This window comes from Macaca mulatta, chromosome 14 (genome assembly GCF_049350105.2).
Source record: "Macaca mulatta isolate MMU2019108-1 chromosome 14, T2T-MMU8v2.0, whole genome shotgun sequence".
NCBI lineage: Eukaryota > Metazoa > Chordata > Mammalia > Primates > Cercopithecidae > Macaca > Macaca mulatta.
In genome coordinates, this window is record NC_133419.1 from 130,069,249 (window position 1) to 130,091,501 (window position 22,253).

Below are 22,253 nucleotides of genomic sequence, written 5' to 3' on the forward strand. Positions count from 1 at the left end.
TCTCAGAAGAGTATGTAAGTTAAGCCACATAAAGCATATAAATATCTGTCACTTAGTAGCCACTCAGCACATGGTAATTACAGAGCATGGTGCCATAAGAAGTTGCTGGGGAGGCAGACATATAAATGAATGCAGAAAGTATGTGAGGAATACTAAAATAGAAATTAAAGTGTCCTGTGACTTTTTCATCCACATAGACGAGTATCAAAGCTAGTATCTCTCTGGGAGGATCATGGCAGACAGGAGGCAGACTAGATTGCAGCTCCCACTCAGATGGACAGAGCAGCGTGTGGAGTATTGCATCATGAACTTTTTCTCCAGAATGACTGCAGGAATAAATCAGGAAAGCCAAGAGAACCCACAGACCTTCTGAAGGAAGTGAATTGCTCCTGCAGGACCTGGGAGACACTGTGAGTGCCCAAACTGTGGAAGTGGGAAAGGGGTGTTGTTCACCCCCAAACACAACCTCGCTGGAAACCTCAAGATCTAGATCACAGGAGAAAATTCTGACATTACCTGGAGCTGAGTCAATTCAGAGAGCCGTGTGAAATGCAGGGGTAGAGGAAGCAGTGGGAAAATCCCTGTGGGCTCTCTGGGTCCCCCGGCAAGCCATTTCTGCCTTGCCTCCCAGGGGCCATTGGGGAGGGCTACCAGAGGCACTGGGAAAAGGCCACATGGAGAAGGAAGCCTTCAGCTGAACTTTGTAACAATTCCAACTGAACAAGAAGTCTACTGGCCAAAACTACAGGGAGGGCATGAATCCGGTGTGCAGACCACAGGCAGGGAAGCACAAAGGGTTCACAGCTTTCACAGCTGGGAGACTGGTAGCCTGGGGCAAGCTCTCAGCCCTGCTTGCCCACTGCCTGGACACAGACTCAGTGTGTTGAGCAAGGAATGGTGAGAGTGAGACTGGCCCTTTGGGTTGTGTGGGAGCTGGGTGAGGCCTGTGACTGCCAGCTTTCCCTCACTTCCCTGACAACCTGCATGACACAGCAGAAGCAGCATAATCCTCCTAGAAACATAACTCCATTGACCTGCGAAGCACGCCTCCAGCCCCCACAGCAGCCACAGCAAGACCCGCTCAAGGAGAGTCTGAACTCAGACATGCCTAGCACTCCCCCCACTTAATGGTCCTTTCTACCCACCCTGATAGCTGAAGATGAACGGCATATACTCTCGGGAGTTCTAGAGCCCCACCCACTACCTAGTCTCTCCCATACTACCACAGCTGATGCTCTCCTGAAAGTGCCACCTCCCAGCAAGAGGCCAACCAGCACAAAAATAGTGCATTAAACCACCAAAACTAAGGACCCTCACAGAGTCCATCTCACCCCCCACCACCTCCACCAGAGCAGGTGTTGGTATCCACAGCTGAGAGACCCACAGATGGTTCATATCACAAGACTCTGTACAGACAACTCCCAGTGCCAGCCCAGAGCCTGGTAGACCTGTTGGGTGACTAAATTCAGAAGAGAGATAATAATCCCTACAGCTCAGATCTCAGGAAGTCACGTCCCTAGGAAAAGCGGGAGTACTACATCACGGGAACACCCGGTGGAACAAAAGAATCTGAACAACAGCCTTGAGCCCCTAGACCTTCCCTCCAACAGAGCCTACCCAAATGAGAAAGAACTAGAAAACCAACTCTGGTAATATGACAAAACAAGACTCTTTAATACCCTCCAAAAAATCACACTAGCTCACCAGCAATGGATCCAACCAAAAAAAAAAAAAAAAAACCCTGATTTACCTGAAAAAGAATTTATAAGGTCAGTTATTAAGCTAATCAAAGGGGTGCCAGAAAAAAGCAAAGCCCAATTTAGGAAATAAAAAAATACAAAAACTAAGGGGAGAAAGGTATCATATAATAAAAAGCAATCAAAACTTCAGGAACCAATGGATGCACTTACAGAAATTCAAAATGCTCTGGCAAGTCTCAGCAATAGAAGCGAATGAGCAAGAGAAAGAACCTTAGAGTTCCAAGACAAGGTTTTCAAAAGAATCCAACAAAGACAAAGAAAAAAGAGTAAGAAAATATGAACAAAGCCTCCAAGAAGTCTGGGATTATGTTAAACGACCAAACCAAAGAATAATCAGCATTCCCGAGAAGAAGATAAATCTAAAAGTTTGGAAAACATATTTGGTTATCCACTACTGGGTATCTACCCCGAGGAAAAGAAGTCATTATACAAAAAGGATACTTGCACACACGTTTATAGCAGCACAATTCTCAGTTGTAAAAATGTGGAACCAACCCATATGTCCATCAATCAATGAGTGAATAAAGAAACTGCCATATACATATACAATGAAATACTACTCAGCCATAAACAGGAATGAATTAATGGCATTCACAGCAACCTGGATGAGACTGGAGACTATTATTCTAAGTGAAGTAACTCAGGAATGGAAAACCAAACATTGCACATTCTCACTCATATGTGGGAGCTAAGCTATGAAGATACAGAGATATAAGAATGACACAGTGGACTTTGGGGACTCAGGGAGAAAGGGTGGGAAGGGAGGGACGGATAAGAGACTACTACAATTTGGGTGCAGTGTCTACTGCTCGGGTGATGGGTGCACCAAAATCTCACAAATCACCACTAAAGATCTTACTCATGTGACCAAACACTACCTGGTACCCAATAACCTATGGAAATAAAATAATTTTTTTAAAAAAACGAAACTAGGCTGCACGTGGTGGCTCACATCTGTAATCCCAGCACTTCGGGAGGCCGAGGCGGTGGATTACCTGAGGTCAGGAGTTTGAGACTGGCCTGGCTGACATGGTGAAACCCTGTCTCTACTAAAAGTACAAAAATTAACCGGGCGTGGTGGCACACACCTGTAATCCCAACTACTCGGGAGGCTGAGGCAGGAGAATTGCTTGAGCCCGGGGGACAGAGGTTGCAATGAGCCGAGATCATGCCACTGCACTCCAGCCTGGCCAACAGAGCGAGATTCTGTGTCAAAAAGAAAAGAAAAAGAAACTAATAGGGAACAAAAGCTAGTATCACTCTTACACGAGATCTTTAGGTATTATACAGTAAAACTATCTCAATCTCAGTAAGAACTAAGTAAATAAATAAAATGACAATAAGGGACTTTTATGCATCCAAAATTTTCAGGTGAAGATCATAAGTTCTCTAGCATCATTACATGTCCAGGTTATATTTATTGAGCCTTACTTGCTCCTTCCCACACATTAACATTTCAGAATTATATATCATTGATAACAGGTATTCTCTAAACTCACCTGACAAGGTTAATATCAAAAAATAAAAACAAAATTAATGGCATTTAAATAAAAATAGCCTCTGGCTTGAGCCCATCCTGGCGACGACAGTGAAATTCCAGCATCCCCCCAATCTTCTCAGAGTTCTTGGATGGCCTGAGAATGATCCCCACAGCCTCTAGCCAGTACCAGCAACGTTCTTGCAAGACGCTCCCCTCCTTCTTTCAATTGGTTCCACCTCTGTCTGCTAAGGCTGCTTTCCTCTCTCTTATGGCTCACTTTACTGATACTGAACTCCTCCCTTCCCAATATTGAGATCCACTGTGTCCTGGGGCTGGGACTGTACCTCTCCCGTATCACTGCCCTGCTCCTCACCACCACTGCTTCTGTCCTGAGTCACAAGCCCTCAGCTAAGCCACAGCATGCAAGTGTGTGTTTCAGTCCAGAGGCAGAGCTGGAGGCCACTTGCTCCAGAAGAAAATGTGCACTTTACTTTCTTGCCTTGCTGCATCCACAAGAGGGAGCCTCGTGCCAGCTTCTCCAGTCAGAGTGGTAGCCCCCAAGACTTCCTCTTCCATCCACCTTTAGGTGCAGCATCCAACAAGGTCAAAATCACAATGTCTTGCGTCTAATCAAAAATTACCAGGCATGCAAAAAAACAGAAAAATATGACCCTTAATATAGAGAAAACAAACATGAAAAACAACCCAGAAAAGACACAGACTATGGAATTAGTGGAAATAGTTATTGTAATTGTATCCTATGTGCTCAGAAATTTAGAAGACTGAACGTGTTGGCAGATACATTTTTTAAAATACCTTTTTCTGAAATTAAAACTACAATGTCTAACATGAAAATACATTGGATGAGATTAAGAGCAGATTAGACACTAAGAAGAAAAGATACGTGAACTTGAAGACAGCAATAAAAAGCATTCAAATTGAAATACAAGGAGAAAAAAACGACTGAAAAGAAACGAGAAGAGCATCAGGGCATTGTGGGACAACTTCAATCAGTCTGAAAAATGAAAAGATGCTTCCAGATCTAAAAAAGAATCCTTTAAATTTTCAAAGAGCCCATCAGAATTTTTAATAGCTCTATTAGAAAAAGAAATTTTCATTTTGCTGCTTAAGTTCCAGCAGGCCAATCTTTGTGACGAATCCCTTGGGATGTTGCCAATCCAGACAGGCAGCTCTTAAGGTGACACAACAGTCATCCCAGGACTTACCACCACATCAGTCATTTTGTTACTATCTTTAATCATGTAAAATACTTGACCAATGAGGGTTCCTTCCAGCAATGCAAAAGTTATTCAACAATAGGAATCCTGTCTACATCAATCATTACATTTATAAATTAAGAGGAAAACTCACATGATTTCATGAATTAATATAAAAAGGCATTTCTCTAATATTTAACAGCATTCTAATAAAAACATTAACATAGGAATAGAGAGAAGCTATCTAAACAAGATGAAAACTGTTTACCAAAACAGAATTCTATTTTTAATCATGATGGAATAATAGAGACTAGATGTACCTTCCCTCCTCACGTAACTAAAAGCTAGACAAAATATGTGAAGCGAAAGTTTTCAGACATTGGACAACAGGTAGTGCAAGACTGTGATCCCTGAAAGACAAGTGAGATGAGCCCTGCAAATACTCCCAGCTCACTTCCTGGAGAATTTCCAGGCTGACCACAGGAAAAAGATACCAAAACAGAGTCCAACAGTCTCACTGATTAAGGAGACAAAGTTTAGAGTTCCAGCAGGGCAAAATGAGAAAAAATTGTGAGGCAAAGTACAAAGAAAAAGAACAGCAGAGAGTGAGGGTTCCAGAGATCTGCAGAGCAGTCCCTCAAGACTTTGGCTGAGTACTGCTATGCGCTTGTGTAAGGAGACTACTGAGGCTGGGGAAAGAACAGCAGAGAAGAGTAAGCAGAACAATTTCAGGAGTTTACACAGGACCAGAAATAGTGTCTTCCCTAGCCAGTTTGGGAAGATCTCCTAATACGGTGGGGCATTGGGTACAGTTCTCAAAAGCTTATTGCTTCAGTGGGGCCAAATTAACCCTCAGTGTAAAAGTAAAGTATCTAAAGGAATGTTTAGAAATCCAGCACCCAATAACATAAAGTGTACAATGTCTGGCATTCAATAAAAGATTACCTGGTATGCAAATAAGCAGCAACATATGACCCAGTACCAGAAAAAAAAAAAAAATCATTCTTTTTTTTTTTTTTTTTTTTTTTTTTTTTGAGAGGGAGTCTGGCTCTGTCGCCCAGGCTGGAGTGCAGTGGCCGGATCTCAGCTCACTGCAAGCTCTGCCTCCCGGGTTTACGCCATTCTCCTGCCTCAGCCTCCCGAGTAGCTGGGACTACAGGCGCCCGCCACCTCGCCCGGCTAGTTTTTTTTTTGTATTTTTTAGTAGAGATGGGGTTTCACCGTGTTAGCCAGGATGGTCTTGATCTCCTGACCTCGTGATCCGCCCGTCTCGGCCTCCCAAAGTGCTGGGATTACAGGCTTGAGCCACCGCGCCCGGCAAAAAAAAAATCATTCTATAGACATAGACCTATATATGACTCAGATGTTAGAATTTGCAGGCAAGGACATCAAAACAAGAATTATAAATTCACTTCATATGTTCAAGAAGTACAAGAACGTGTAAGTATAATCAGGAGAAAAATGAAACGCCTAACTAAACTTCTAGAAATGAAAAATACCATAACTAAACTGAAAAATACATTGGCAGGATTAACAGCAGATTAAATGCTACAAGAGGAAAGATTTGTGAATCTGAAGATATGGCAACAGGAACTATCCAAATTAAACACTGAGAGAAAATATAAGCCAGAAAAAAAACTAAACAAAGCATCAATAAGTTGTGGGACAATATAAAGTAGCCCAACATATACATAACTGGAGTATCCAGAAGAGGGGAGGAAAATAATACTTGAAAAAAATGGCCATTTTTTCCCAAATTTAATGAAAATAATTAACCCACATGTATTAGTCAGGGCTCTACAAAGAAACAGAAGGAATAGGATATATATATATATAGTATTAATATTAGTATTATACTGTACATAGCTTATATATATAAAATACATTACAGGTGTGAGCCACCATACCCAGTATATGTATTATTTATATATGTAAATATGTGGTATTTTTACTAATATAAATATATTGGTAACATATAACTATATTTACATATACGAACATATTAGAGGGAGAGAGATTATATGAAGAATTGGCTCACGCAGTTATGAAGGCCAAGAAGTGCCATGATCTGCCATCTTCTAGTCAGAGACCCAGGAAGGCCAGTGCTATAATTCAGCCAGTGGTTGAGTCCATCCAGAAGCACTCTCATGGACACACCAAAAATTATGTTCAACCTGCACGGCCCATGGCCCAGTCAAGTTGACACATAAAATTTATTATCACAAGTCTACCCTTTGTCAACTTGGCACCCATACACATCTCCTCAAACCAAACTTATTTTCCAAATAAAAATAATAGGTCGTAATTCTGCCTATCTTAATACTACCCTGGATACAATAAAAAACACAGTTAACTTCTTTCCCAGATGAGGAGGTAAAATCCTTGAAAGAAGTTTACTCTTTGATATCCTGTAACACTTGGCTGGGTGCAGTGGCTCACACCTGCAATCCCAGCACTTTGGGAGGCCAAGGCAGGCAGATCGCTTGAGCTCAGGAGTTCAAGACCAGCCTAGGCAACACGCTGAAACACCAACTCTACAAAAAAATACAAAAATTAGCCAGGCATGGTGGTATGTGCCTGTAGTCCCAGCTACTTGGAAGGCTGAGGTGGGAGGATGACTTGAGCCCAGAAGGCAGAGATTGCAGTAAGCCAAGATTGTGCCACTGCACTACAGCCTGGGTGACAGAGCCAGACCCTGTCTCAAAAAATATTAATTAAATTTACAATACTTAAATAGTATGATATAAAATAGTATAAATACACCTTATGTTACATAAGGGCATAAACGTGGAAGGATAACAAAGATACACACACAAATGTGTTTACGCAAAATAAAGGAGAAAATAGACATGGCAATTTACCATCTTTGTTTCTGTAATTGGCCACATGGTCATGGCCAGTATTTACAACTACCTTTTCCCACCACCCATTCTGTATTCCCGTTGCCTTCAGCAAGCACCTCAGCTTTATTCAGTAGGGCAACCTCAACTTTTATTCCTGAAGGGTCTGAGCCATTTGTAGCCCTGCCTGGTTGGGTTGTAGTTTTCTATTGACATAAAACACAGGGCATGGTAATACTAAAAGATACCCTAAGGAATCTCCTGTATTCTGGATATACTTTTCCTTAACTCCATTGTGGAATAGTAGTCCAATTTCCCCCTTGGTAGTCAGGACCAATCATCCCAGCCAATACTGTAACTCCCTTTTTTACCTATTAATTGAGAAATATGAGGACCCCAAAGTGGCCAGGCAGAAGTCTTAACTTCCAGTTCTTGGGATCATTGTTGTGTCTCCTGGTAGAAATATCCCTGCCTTATGGAAATATCCCTTCCTCTAGAACTAAGACCTCTAGGTCAGCAAAGCATAAAGTTAGGAACAGGAAGCAAAAATTTTGCTAGTGTGTCACTCGGGGTAATAGTGAGTGGTGCCATTCCCACTTTTGTCCTTTGATTTCCTGACCTGTGAGTGCTACTAGCTACAGGAGAAACAAGATCTTATATTGGACTCTGATTCATAGCATATACTGCCTTCTGGGGAACTTCACTCCACCCCCGCAAGAAATTGCCACCTAGCTGGTGTCGTAACTGAGACTTCAAAATGCTATTCCACTGTTTTATCAAGCCAGTTGCTTCAGGATGATGGGGAACATAATCAGACCAGCAAATTCCACGGGCATGGGTCCATTGCTGTGTTTCTTTTGCTGTAAAGTGAGTTCCTTGATCAGAAACAACGCAATGTGAAATACTACAACGATGAATAAAGCATTCCACAAGCCCATGGATGGTAGTTTTGGCAGAAGCACTGTGTGCAGGGAAGACAAAACGATATCCAGAGTGAGTGTCTATCACATTAAGAACAAACACTGTCCCTTCTATGATGAAACGTCCCTACACAATCAACCTACCACGAGGTGGCTGTGTGATCACCCTAGGGACTCAATGTTGGTCTCTGCTCAATGTTGACCATATCAGGGACTCAATGTCGCTCTCTGCTGTTGGCAGATTGGACCTTCAGCAGTGACTGTAAGCCAGGTTGGCCTTGTTGAGTGAAGTCCACGTTACTTTACCAAGCATAACCTCCATCACTGCCATCACGGTCACTTTGTTCATGAGACCATTAGGCAATGACAGAGGTAGCTGAGAAAAAAGGGCAAGCAGTATCCGCAGAATGGGTCATCTTGTCCACTTGATTATTAAAATTCCCTTTGGTGAGTATTCACATGGGACACAAATATCACCATGTGTTTTGCACACTCAGAGAAGTCTGTCCATATATCTCTTCCTTAAATTTGTCACCAATTTTCCAATCGTGTTCCTCTCAATTCCCTGAACATCCAGCCAAACCACTGGCCACAGCCTGAAGTGATATATAATCACAGGTCTGGCCATTTCTCCTTCCAAGAGAAGTGCACAATCAGATGCACTGCTCAAAGCTCTGACTAGTAAGATATCCCTGGCTTTCAGGGATATCCCAGTAAGAGGTTCTAGTACTGCAGCTGTCCACTTTTGGGTGGTGTCTGCATATTGTGCAGAACCATCTGCAAACCAGGCCTGAGTCTTCTCCTGTCGACTGATCATAGGGAACTCCCGGTAACACCATAGGTGCAGGCAGTGGGAGAGAAGGCAGTGCTGCAAGAGTAGATACCATGAGCATTTGGGCCACTTCTTCATGGAACTTACGTGTGCCTTCAGGGCCTATTCCAACAGGATCATGTATGTACTACTTCCATTTGATGATGGAGTGCTGTCTATGCCAAATTTTATGACTTGGTGGATCGGATAACACCCAGTTCATGAATAGGCAGCTCGGGTTGCATGGTAACTTGGCAGCCCATGGTCAAACATTCAGTCTCTACTAAGGCCCAGTAGCAGACCAAGAATTGTCTCCCAAAAGAAAAGTAGTCATCTTTGGAGGATGGCAGGGCTTTTTTCCAAAATTCTATATGCTTGCACTGTGATTCTTCCATTCATCCCTATCTGCCGTTGACACCTCAAGCACCATGGGTCCACTGGATCATATGACTCAAGCAGGAGAGCAGCTTGCACAGCAGCCTGGTCCTGTTGCAGAGCCTTCTCTTGTTGTGGGCCCCACTCAAATCCAGCAACTTTTTGGGTTACTGGGTAAATGGGCCAGAGTAACACTCGCAAATGAGGAATGTTGACTCTAAAATCTTAAGAGGCCCGCTTTCTTGGTTGTAGGAGGGGCCAGATGCAACAATATACCCTTCACTTTAAAAGGGTTGTCTAGCCATGCTCCACGCCACTTGACGAATAGACATTTTGCTGACATATAAGCAAAATTTGCCTGAATTTTAGGCAAGTCACACAAACGTCTTACCAATAAGTCTACAGTAGCTGTTATTTCTTACTCACCAGGTCTAATCAGCATTTAAAATGCTGGAGGAAAAAAAAAGTTTAAAAAAAGGATCACTAAGATTAAAACAACATCAAGTAGCCTAACAACCGTATAATTGAAGTTCCCAGGAAAAAGGAGGGAAAAAAAAAAAAACTTGAAAAAAGCGGCCATTTTTTCCAAATTTAATGAAAATTATTAATCTAAATATTCGAAAATAGGCTGTGCATGGTGGCTCATGCCTGTAATCCCAGCACTTTGGGAGGCCAAGTCGGGCAGATTACCTGAGGTCGGGAGTTCAAGACCAGACTGGCTAACATAATGAAACCCTGTCTCTACTAAAAATACAAAAATTAGCCAGGCATGGTAGTGGGTGCCTGAAATCCCAGCTACTCAGGAGACTGAGGCAGGAGAGTGGCTTGACCCTGGGAGGGAGAGGTTGCAGTGAGCCAATATCGCACCACTATACTCCAGCCTGGGAGACAAGAGTGATACCCTGTCTCAAAAAAAAATAAAAATAAAAATAAATAAATATTCAAAAATATAAACTATCCTCAAGTAAGATAAACATTTATTTGAAACACCAAGGCACATCATAAACACACTGCTGGAAAGCAGTGATAAAAAACCTTTAAAGTAGTCAGAGGCACACTGCAATGACAGCAAACTTCCTAGGGTGAATGTAAGCCAAGAAACAATAGTGAGGCCACTTTAAAATACTGAAAGAAACTGCCAGTCTAAATTTCTATACCCAGTGTAATGTTTGGCTGGAGCTACCTTAACAAAGTACCACACACTGGGTGCCTTAAACAACGGAAATGTATTGTCTTACTGTTCTAGAGGCTAGAAGTTTGAGATCAAGGTGTCCACAGGGTTGGTTCCTTCTGAGGGCTGTGAGGAATACTAGGTTCCATGCCCCTTTGGTGGCTTCTGGCGGTTTGCTGGCAAGTTTTGGAATTCCTTAGCTTCTGCTGCTTCAACACCAACTTCCGCCTTCATTTTCACCTGGCATTCTCGCTCTTCAGTGTGTCTCTGTCCAAATTGCTCCTTTTGATAAGGACACCAGACATACTGGATTAGGGCCCCATTCTATTCCAGAATGAACTCATCTTAACGTAACTAATTACATTTGCAATCACCTTATTTCCAAATTAGCTCAGATTCTGAGATACCCAGGATGAGGACTTAAATATAAGAATTTGCGGGGACATGATTCAACCTACAATACTCAGTAAAAGTATCTTTTGGTGGGGCACAGTGGCTCACACTTGTAATCTCAGCACTTTGAGAGGCCGAGGCAGGCAGATCACCTGAGGTCGGGAGGTTGAGACCAGCTGACCAACATGGAGAAACCCCGTCTCTACTAAAAATACAAAATTAGCCAGGCGTGGTGGTGTGTGCCTGTAATCCCAACTACTCTGAAGGCTGAGGCAGGAGAATCGCTTGAACCCAGAGGCAGAGGTTGCAGTGAACTGAGATTGCACCATTGCACTCCAGCCTGGGCAACAAGAGTGAAACTCCGTCCCCCACAAACAAAAAAATAGAAAAGACGTACCAAAAGGCAAAAAACACAACTTGAAAAAATGGAGCAAACATCAGAACGAGACTTAGACATGTCAGGGACGTTGGAATTATCAGACCAGTAATTTAAAACACCCATGATACATACGTGAAGGGCTCTAGTAAATAGCATGCAAGAACTAATGGACGGGCCGGGCGCGGTGGCTCAGGACTATACTCCCAGCACTTTGGGAGGCCGAGGCGGGCGGATCTCCTGAGGTCAGGAGATCGAGACCAGCCTGACTAACACGGTGAAAACCTGTCACTACTAAAAATACAAAAAATTAGCTGGGCGAGGTGGCGGCGCCTGTAGTCCCAGCTACTTGGGAGGCTGAGGCAGGAGAATGGCGTGAACCCGGGAGGCAAAGCTTGCAGTGATCCGAGATCGTGCCACAGCACTCCAGCCTGGACGACAGAGTGAGACTCCATCTCAAAAAAAAAAAAAAAAAAAAAAAAAAAAAAAAAAAAAAAAAAAAAAAAAAACCTCACTCTAAGACTATTTAATTTTCCTGATACACAGTTCATACCAAAAAGATAAGATAAATGCTTAATTCTTTCCTTTTAATTACTAATTTTTTAACAAATAATTTGGTGCCTTAGCAATCTCCAAAACTGTCTAATTAGTTTTATTTATCTTTCTCTTTTGAACTAAAATTAATGATTTTTATGAATTCAATGTTTTTATATATATTCAATATGTTGTAAGTTGTTGGCATTATGTTGGGTTTTCAAATTATCCCATCGTTAGACAGAACATCCCTTCAAGCAAGCTCCTGTTTTCTCTGGACAAACTCCTTTTTCTTTTAACCGAGGTTTCCCCAAGTCAGAGCCAAAGGAAAGGCTTCTGTGTAGGTAGCGCATTTGGGAAGGTGATTCCACGGAGCAGGAGTGCATGCCATGGGGAATGCTAGGAAGGGGGGACATGGTGGCCACTGGGAGCCTTTTTCTTTTCTTCTGACTTGTACTTTTTGAGGAGCATTTTAAAACATGTCTCAGAATTCTCCACCTAATGGCAAAGAGGTGAAGCATTTATACACTGGCTGCTACTCCTCACTGATCAAGAGTAACCTCCTGGGTTACTCCACCCAAATTCCCAGTTGCACTTGCATGACCACTAGGTGGGTTCCTACCAAGTTTCTATACCTAGGAAAGAGTCAGATACACTCTAGGGTGGAAAACAAGTGATCAGTAGCACAACCAGACAGGAAACATTATCTGTTTATCCCTGTACAAAACCTGTCAAAGCTTGCATAAACAACTGACCACAGCTACGCCCGAAATAAGAGGTGAGGCTGGGAGGACTTTGAATGTTGCACAAGAGGTGTCCGGTGCTGTTCACTCTGAGCTATTCATGCATCTCTAAGTCTAGTCTATCACAGAACCTCCTTCAACAGTGATCAGCCACAATTTCTGCAAGAATTCCATGTAAGTGGATAAGTGGAACAAATTACAGTTCCCACTGCTCAGCAGGTCCAACACCATGATTGGGATAATCATCACATACCACCTTCATCCTCACTTCAGCCTGCAGCATACTTCTGAAAAGAAGTTAATCTCTTGAGGGTTTTTTTTTTTTTTTTGCCTTTGAGTATACATGTGATTGCTAGATTGTAAATGCAAATTCCTGAAAGACTGTTTCTGAAAGCAGAATGATGCAACAGAAAATGAAAAGGTTTCCCTCTTATTCCAGCAGTATCTTGTCTTCAAAGAGAAGTCCATTACATCTTGCCTTGATTTTTACGGTTGTGTTCTTGGATGGAAAGCTTAACTGGGTAGTAATTTCCAAATGTTCTTTATAACCACTCTGTATATTATAAGCAAAATTGTTTCATATTTTGTTGTATCTTTTCCTGTTTAGCACTTCATGCTTTTTAGTCTATTGCATTTGAGAATGTAGTTTAGAAATTATTTTACTGTTAAAGCCATGTGAAAACTAATAGAAGATAATGAAAATGAGTGTACGTTATTTTGTATTTAACTTACTGTTTTGTGGTGTGTGTAAACAAAACATTAGAAATATGTTGTCTTTTTATAATAATGCTCTTTGACCTCATTTAAAGTGATCTGCCATGAGGTCTCAATGATCAAGTTTTTGTTTATTCTAGTGTGTTTTATTCTAATACCTAAGGAATTCAGCCAACTTTTTTTCTATCATCAGATAGTCTCAGAAAATAATGTGCTTTATCTATATTATTGCCTCTTTTCAATATTTAAGAGAATAATTGTCTTCTGGTTTCTACTGAGCCTAGTAATAATCACTAAAGACCTAAAAAAAGTGAGTAATTTTTTTCTTCCGTTAGAGTATTTGGATAGCCCATTCAAGATAATGGTGGTGTCAAAATGAATCATCCAAGCTTTTTTGCCATATCTAAATTTTGAATAATACCCACTTCCAAAAATTTCAAATATTGTCTTATAGCAGTCACTACCACTTGCATTAATCCTGTATATTCAGTGGATGTGAAGTCATAATTTGGTATTGTATCAGAAGTAGTGTTAGTCACTGGTCTTGCTCGTTGAACATTATTTTCATTTGTAAAATTAGGGAATTGGTTTGTTATGATGGGAAATAAGTTAATTTTCAGGGTCCTGAGAAAGTTGCTTCATTCATGGCAGTGCTTGGGGTAACTACAGTAACTTTTTTTCAGGTATTTGGTGTCATGTTTTGGAGTTAATGTTTAGTGCTTACATAATTTTTAATTATTACATAATTTTTATTGGTATCTTACCTTTTTGGTATGAACTGTGTATCAGGAAAATTAAATAGTCTTAGAGAATGAGTTGTGTTTTTTTTGAGACGGAGTCTCACTCTGTCGTCCAGGCTGGAGTGCAGTGGTGTGATCTCGGCTCACTGCAAGCTCCGCCTCCCGGGTTCACGCCATTCTCCTGCCTCAGCCTCCCGAGTAGCTGGGACTACAGGTGCCCGCCACCATGCCCAGCTAATTTTTTGTATTTTTAGTAGAGACGGGGTTTCATCATGTTAGCCAGGATGGTCTCGATCTCCTGACCTTGCGATCTGCCTGCCTCGGCCTCCCAAAGTGCTGGGATTACAGGTGTGAGCCACCGCACCCGGCCGAGAGTTTTTATTTATAGAATACTGCACTCCAGCCTGGGTGACAAAGTGAGACTCTGTCTTAAAAAAATAATAAAATAAGTAATGAAGATAACTTTCCATATCTTCCTGTTATGCTCATACATGTAACACACATGTAAACATTTTTTAAACAACAATGTGTGTGTGTGTAATATAATCTCATTAATGTGAATCAAATGAACAAAAAAAAAAATTACCAACTCGATCGAACATACATATCCTGAACACTCTACGCAACAGCAGCAGGACACACAGGCTTCTCAAGTGCACGTGGAACATTCTTCAGGAAGACCATATGTTAAGCCACAAATCAAATCTCAGTAGATGTTAAGAGATAAAAATCATACAAAGTATCTTCTCTAACCACAGAAACATGAAGTTAGAAACCAGTAACAGAAGGAAAACTTGAAAAATTACAAATTTGTGGATATCAAACAACACATTCTTAAGAAAACAATAGGTCAAAGAAGAAATCACAAAGGAAATTAGAAAATACTTGGAGATGAACAAATCGAGAACACAACATACCAAAACTTGTGGAATACAACAAAAGCAGTGCTGGGGGAGACAATTATAGCTGAAAATGCTTGTATTTTGAAAAGAGTGATGATCTCAAATCAACAACCTAACTTTACAACTCAAGGAACTAAAAAAATGAGAACAAACTAAACCAAAATCTAGCCAAGGGAAGGGAGTAATAATGATTAGAGCAGAAATACATAAAATAAAGAGCAGAAAAACAACAGAGGAAATTAACGAAACTCAAAATTGGTTCTTTGAAAAACATTAATGAAATTGACAAACCTTTAGCTAGATTGACTAAGAAAAAGAGAGAAGTCTCAAATTACTTAAACCAGAAATGAAAATGAGAAATATTACTACTAATTCTATATAAATAAAAAAGATTTTAAGAGAGTATTATGGACAGTTGGACTCCAACAAATTGGATAACTGGTATAGTTTGTTTCTGCTCCCTCTAAAATTCATGCTGAAATTTAATCCAAATGCAACAGTATTAAGAGGTGTGACTCTTGGGAAGCAGAGCCCTCATGAACGGAATTAGGTGCCCAAGGGGTTTAACTGAGGGAGTCCACCCCTTTTCCCCTTCCATGCCTTCCACCATGTAAGGACACAGAGTTCCTCTTCTCCAGAGGATGCAGCAACAAGGTTTCATATCTTGGAAGAAGCAGCTGGCCTATCACCATATCCTGCTGGCACCTTCATTGTGAACTCCCCAGCCTCCAGAACTGTGAGAAATAAATTTCTGATCCTTATAAATTACTCCGTATTAGATATTTTGTTATAGCAGCACATACAGACTAAGACAATAATGAAGATAATTCATAGAACCCACAAAACCCATTAAAACTGAGTCATGGCAAGCCAAATCCAACAGCACATCAAAAAGATAATTCACAATAGCCAAAATACGAAAACAATCTGAATGTCCATCAAGTGATGAATAAACAAAATATATATGTACACACACACAATGGAATATTATTCTGCCTTCAAAAGGAATGAAATTCTGATACGTAACACAACATGGATGAACTTGAAGGCATTATGATAAGTAAAATAAGTCAGACACAAAAAGACAAATATTGTATGATTCCACTTATATGAGGTACCTATAGTAGTCAAATTCATAGAGACAGAAAGAACAGTGGTTACCAGAGGCTAGGGGGAGGGAGGAATGTGGAGTTAATGTTTAATGGGTACAGAGTTTCAGTGTGAGGTGATGAAAAAGTTCTGGAGATGGATAGTGATGACAGTTGCACAACCTGTGTAAATATACTTAATGTCACTGAACTGTGCAATTAAAAATGTTTAACACATTTTAGAAAGAAAGAAAGGCATTCTATAGTTCAGTGTGGACCCTCAGCCACCCTCACTTGTCCTTGTTACCTGCCTGGCTCTGTATCTTGAATTTTCTTTTATTTATTTATTTTTTTTTTTTAAGACAGGGTCTCACTCTGTCTCCTAGACTGGAGTGCAGTAGCACCATCATAGACCACTGCAGCCTCAAACTCCTGGGCTCAAAAGATCCTCCTGCCTCAGCCTCTCAAGTAGTTAGGATTACAAGTGTGTGCCACAATGCCTCGCTAATTTTTAAAATTTTTATAGAGATGGGGTCTTGCCGTGTTGTGCAGGCTGGTCTCAAACTCCTGGCCTCAAGCAATCCTCCCACCTTGACCTCCCAAAATGCTAGGATTACAGGTGTGACTCACTGTATGGGCTGCATCTTGAATTTTCACCTCCTACCTGCTTGCCCCTGTATCTTCAATTTTCAGTCATTTCTGAATAGTCTCAGGTTCTGATGAAGAATAAACCACCAGCCCACAATGACAACTGCCATGTACTGCTGAGACCCTAGAAGCTGAGACTCAAAAGAGATTAACTGACTTCGCCCCAGGTCACATAATCAAACAGAAACAGGTTCAAACACCTGCACCCGCCAGGACCCAGTGTGCACCCCCAAATCCTGATGCAACCATCAGAACTTCATCACAGCAATCCCTTTGTACCAACCTGCCAAGTTCCTGCTGCTGGAGGCACTGGCTCTGAAACCACATAGAAAGAGAGATTGGGCTTAAAGTGCCATCCTCACAGGACAAGGCTAGCACTTTCCCATCATTTCATAAAGATTGGGCGAAGGGCCCGCTCTCTTGGAAACTGGGACTCAGAATGTGATGATAGATCTTCTGCCTCTAGTAAGAATGGACTTAGAGAAGATGGGCTTTCCCAAGAGACTTAGAGTTTTGGAGGACTGTTATGGAATAGAAAGAAGGGAGGAACTGTTCTAGATCAGCAAGAAAGATTTACCACACAAAGACTGGCACAAGGGACAGCCTGGAAGAAAAGTAATCTGGTGTAACAGGAAAGGTGAGAATGGAAGGAGAGAGGTAGAGATGGCTCAGACTCAAAGTTTGATGAGTGTGAACAGGATCCAGTGAAAAGAGCAGAGACAAAGTCAAGGAGGATATGGGCTTAGGGAGGAGACTTGCATTTAGGAAAGAGTGGAGGGAATGAAGGTAGGAAGGGATCCAGTGAAGGGTAGGAGTCTCAGAACAGGTAGGGAGGAGGCTCTGAAAGAGAAGTCAGGGAGGCCCCATAAATGATTTAGTTACCATTTATGCAGATGGGCCCAAATACCATCAAGCTTCTGCAGTGCTCCAGGCCCTCCCATGCTCGGATCTCCCAGTCGTGATCCCTCCCAGGCAGGTTCTTCTAACTACAGGTCTGTGGGCAATGCAAGCACAAAGGTAGCAAGGCCAGCCAGTTGCAACTTTTTAACTTTACCAATGCATCATAACTATTTTCCTGGTCAATAAATATAAATCTAATTCATCATTTTTCAATGTAACACATTGCAGAAATATAATAAAATGCATGCTATATTTAACTACTCCCATGTTGACAGACATTTGCTATCTTGCACAATGCTGCAATAAGGATCTTCAAGATTATTCTTATCTACTAATTCTGTACAGTGGAGTTCCTAAACTGATTATTGGGCAAATTGAATGGTATATTGAGATTTTTCTTTAGCCCATCTTTAACTTTCGTTTATCATGTAAAGTAGAAGGGGATATGTTCTGATTTGGTTAGGATATGGAATTAGCTACATATAACAAAAACCTCAAGTAACTGTGACTTACATAGACATAATTTTATTTATCTTTCACCTAACAATCTGGAGGTGGTCATTCCAGGTGGGCACTAGTGGACACTAGTTTAGTAGTCTACACTAGTAAGAGACCACTGTGTGAAACTATCCAAGGATCTAGCTTCCTTTTGCCCTAACATTGGTCTAAGATGACGCATTACCATCTTCCAGGCAGCAGGAGAGGGGAAAGGGAGAAGATGGGCACACTCTCTTCTTTGCAGGACACCACCCGGAAGTTGCCTATATCACTTCCACTCACAGCCCATTGGCCTGAACTTAGTCATATAATTCCACCTAGCTAAAAGGAAGGCTGGTGTGTTAGTCCATTCTCAAACTGCTATAAAGAACTACCTGAGACTGGGTAATTTATAAAGAAAAGGTTTAATCAACTCTCAGTTCCAGAGGCTATATGAGAGGCATGACTGGGGAGGCCTCAGGAAACTTACAATAATGGAGGAAGGGCGAGAGGGAAGCAAATACATCTTCACATGATGGCAGGAGAGATAGAGCAAAGGGGGAAGTGCTACACACTTTTAAACAACCAGGCCTCGTGAGAGCTCACTCACTATCACAAGAACAGCAAGGAGGAAATTTGCCACCATGATCCAATCACCCCCCACCAAGCCCCTCCTGCAACACTGGAGATTACAATTCAACATGAGATTTGGGTGGGGACACAGAGCCAAACCGTATTATTTCACCCCAACCCCTCCCAAATCTCATGTCCTTGTCACATTTCAAAATCAATCATGCCTTCACATCAGTCCCCGCAAGTCCAAAGTCTTATCTGAAACAAGGCAAGTCCCTTCCACCTATGAGCCTGTAAAATCAAAAATGAGTTAGTTACTTCCAAGATACAATGGGGATACAGGTATTGGGTAAGTGCTCCTGCTCCAAAAGATACAAATTGGCCAAAAGAAAGGAGCTACAGGCCCTATGCAAGCCCAAAACGAGCAGAGACATCATTAAATCTTAGAGCTCCAAAATAACCTCCTTTGACTCCACGTCTCACTTCTAGGGCACACTAATGGAAGGGGTGGGCTCCCAAGGCCTTAGGCAGCTATGCTCATGTTGGGAACAGGCCCCCCAAAACCTGGCCATAAACAAACTCTCTGCAGCACTGTGACATGTTCATGATGGCCATAACACCCACGCTGGATGGTTGTGGGTTTACTGGAATGAGGGCAAGGAACACCTGGCCCACCCAGGGCAGAAAACTGTTTAAAGGCATTTTTAAGCCACAAACTATAGGATGAGGAATCTGTGTCTTAAGGACATGCTCCTGCTGCAGATAACTGGCCAAACTCATCCCTTTATTTCAGCCCATTCCTTCGTTTCCCATAAGGGATACTTTTAGTTAATCCCGTTTCCCATAAGGGATACTTTAAGTTAGTCTGATATCTATAGAAACAATGCTAATGACTGGCTTGCTGTTAATAAATATGTGGGTAAATCTCTGTTCGGGACTGTCAGCTCTGAAGGCTGTAAGACCCCTGATTTCCCACTCTACACCTCTATATTTCTGTGTGTGTCTTTAATTCCTCTAGCACTGCTGGGTTAGGGTCTCCCCAACCAAGCTGATCTCAACATGCTCATGTAACTCTGCAGGGCTCAGCTCCCATAGCTGCTCTCAAGAGCTGGCATTGAGTAGGCCTGCGGCTTTTCCAGGCACGCAGTGCAAGCTGTTGGTGGATCTACCATTCTGGGATCTGGAGAATGGTGACTGTCTTCTCACAGCTCCACTGAGCAGTGCCACAGTGGGGACTCTGTGTGGGGGCTCCAACCCCACATTCTCCCTCTGCACTGCCCTAGTAGAGGTTCTCCATGAAGCCTCTGCCCCTGCAGCAGACTTCTGCCTGGACATTCACGCATTTCTATACATCCTCTGAAATCTAGACAGAGGTTCTCAAACCTCAACTCTTGCCTCCTGTGCACCTGCAAGCCCAATACCACTTGGAAGCCACCAAGGCTTGGGGCTTGCACCCTCTGCAGCAATGGCCCAAGCTATACTTTGGCCCCTTTAGCCAAAGCTGGAGCTGGAGTGGCTGGGACACACGGCGTCATGTCCCAGGGTTGCACAGAGCAGTGGGGTCCTGGGCCTGGTGCACAAAACCATTTTTCCTCCTAGGCTTCCAGGCCTGTGATGGGAGGGGCTGCCATGAAGGTCTCTGAAGTGCCCTGGAGGCACTTTCCCCGTTGTCTTGGCTATTAACATTTGGCTCCTCTTTACTTACGCACATTTCTGCAGCAGGCTTGAATTTCTCCCAAGAAAATGGGTTTTTCTTTCCTAAAACATGGTCAGGCTGAAAATTTTCCAAACTTTTATGCTCTGCTTCTCTTTTAAATATAAGTTCCCTTTGCTTATGCAAATGAACATAGGCTTTTAGAAACAGTCAGACGACCTCTTGAATGCTTTGATGCTTAAAATTTCTTCCACCAGATACCCTAACTCATCTCAAGTTCACAGTTCCACAGATCCTTAGAGCAAGAGCACAATGCTGTCACTCTTGCTGAAGCATAGCAACAGTGACCTGTGCTTCATTTTCCAGTAACTCCCTCATCTCCATCTGAGACCACCTCAGCCTGGACTTTATTGTCCATATAACTATCAGCATTTTGGTCAAAACCAATCAACAAGTCTCTAAGAAGTTCCAAACTTTCCCTCATCTTCCTGTCTTCTTCTGAGCCCTCCGAAGTGTCCCAACCTCTGTCTGTTACCAGTTTCAAAGCTGCTTCCACATTTTCAAGTATCTTTGTAACAATGCCCCACTTCTCCTGGTATGAGTTTTCTGTGTTAGTCAGTTCTCACACTACTATAAAGAACTACCTCAGACTAGGTAATTTATAAAGAAAAGAGTTTAAATAGACTCACAGTTCCACAGGCTATACAGGAGGCATCGTTGGGGAGGCCTCAGGAAGCTTCCAATCATGGCAGAAGGTTGCAGGGTAAAGGAGCATGTCTTCACATGGTGGCAGGAGAGAGAGAGCAAAGGGGGAAGTGCTGCACACTTTTAAACAACCAGATTTCGTGGGAATGCACTCATGATCATGAGAACAGCATTGGGAAATCTGCCTCATGATCCAATCACCTCCCACCAGGTCCTTCCCCCAACACTGAGGATTACAGTTCAACACGAGATTTGGCTGTGGACACAGAGCTAAACTATATTAGCTGGAGAAAATAATAATACTTATTCTGGATGGCTAGCACCATGATGGCCAAGGAGAGATTAGATAATGAGAAACTCTATAATAGGATCTTCCAAAAGAATAGTCAATTATACTAGCAACACACAAACCACTTCCCATTGAATTAAAATGCCATCCTTGCCTTTTACTAAGTTCCACATACAATTGGATTCATTTCAGAACACTAATCCTTCTTGCAATATTGGTCATTGCAAGGAAAATCTGTGTGTTTTTGCTTTGTAAGATTTGTGTGGTTTTGCTTTGCAAGTCTAGCACTAGGTTTTGGGAAATGACTGTATTGTGAAAGGAAATCAGAATTCTTTCTGAGCCTCTTTCATTGTCCCTAATATAATCACTTCCAGAAAATTGTCTATCTGGAATCAAAGAGATTTAACAGCAAGACTCCAGGTTGTTAAAATATAATCGTTTTTTAAATGCTCATGTTTGTAAAGCACCTTCGGTTCTTTGGATGAAAGGTGCTATATTCCCTCAGTGTAAATGAATAAAAGGATTTTACCAAGAAAGCCACTAATTTGTCCCACTATTATATTAAAACAGCTTGGTAATAATTATTAACTGGTATTATTGTATTATTCTATAATTGATTTATTAGTAATTTATCTTTTGTTAACTGCTTGATTGAAGTTGTTTGATTACGTTTGTTTTACAGGTCAAGTTAAACAGTCAGACTTACTTTTTAAAAACTGGTTTTTCATCCAGGTGCAGTGGCTCACACCTATAATGCCAGCACTTAGGGAGGCCCAGGCAGGAGGATCAATTCAGTTCAGGGGTTTGAGATCATCATAAGGAGACCTCATTTCTATTAAAAAAAAAAATTAAAATGAGGGAAAATAGCAGACAGGAGACAGAGCTAATGTGCAGCTCCCACATGAATGGACAGAACAGTATGTGGAGACTCACACCATAATCT

At 41.9% G+C, this 22,253-nt stretch overlaps 1 protein-coding gene across 43 annotated transcripts in view; it reads right to left on the reverse strand.

Annotated features, from left to right (window-relative positions):
• Positions 1 to 21,244, reverse strand: part of LOC106993529 (uncharacterized) — a 301,117-nt gene extending 279,873 nt beyond the window's left edge. For 10 of the 43 annotated variants that reach the window (XR_013404391.1, XR_013404398.1, XR_013404401.1 and 7 more), the window contains exons 1-4: positions 21,006 to 21,173; positions 10,642 to 10,856; positions 3,260 to 3,866; positions 2,849 to 2,966 (exon numbers count right to left, since the gene is read on the reverse strand). Coding sequence is in view for 13 of the 43 variants with exons in the window: in XM_077964665.1 (XP_077820791.1) it covers positions 2,849 to 2,966; positions 3,740 to 3,835 (214 nt within the window). In the remaining 30 variants the exon portion in view is untranslated. Of the gene's footprint in view, positions 1 to 2,848; positions 2,967 to 3,158; positions 3,867 to 10,641; positions 10,857 to 17,594; positions 17,707 to 21,005 lie in introns of those variants that run through there. The other 33 variants (XR_013404400.1, XR_013404399.1, XR_013404409.1 and 30 more) reach the window with 25 other exon arrangements.
• Positions 21,245 to 22,253: the final 1,009 nt, after the last annotated feature.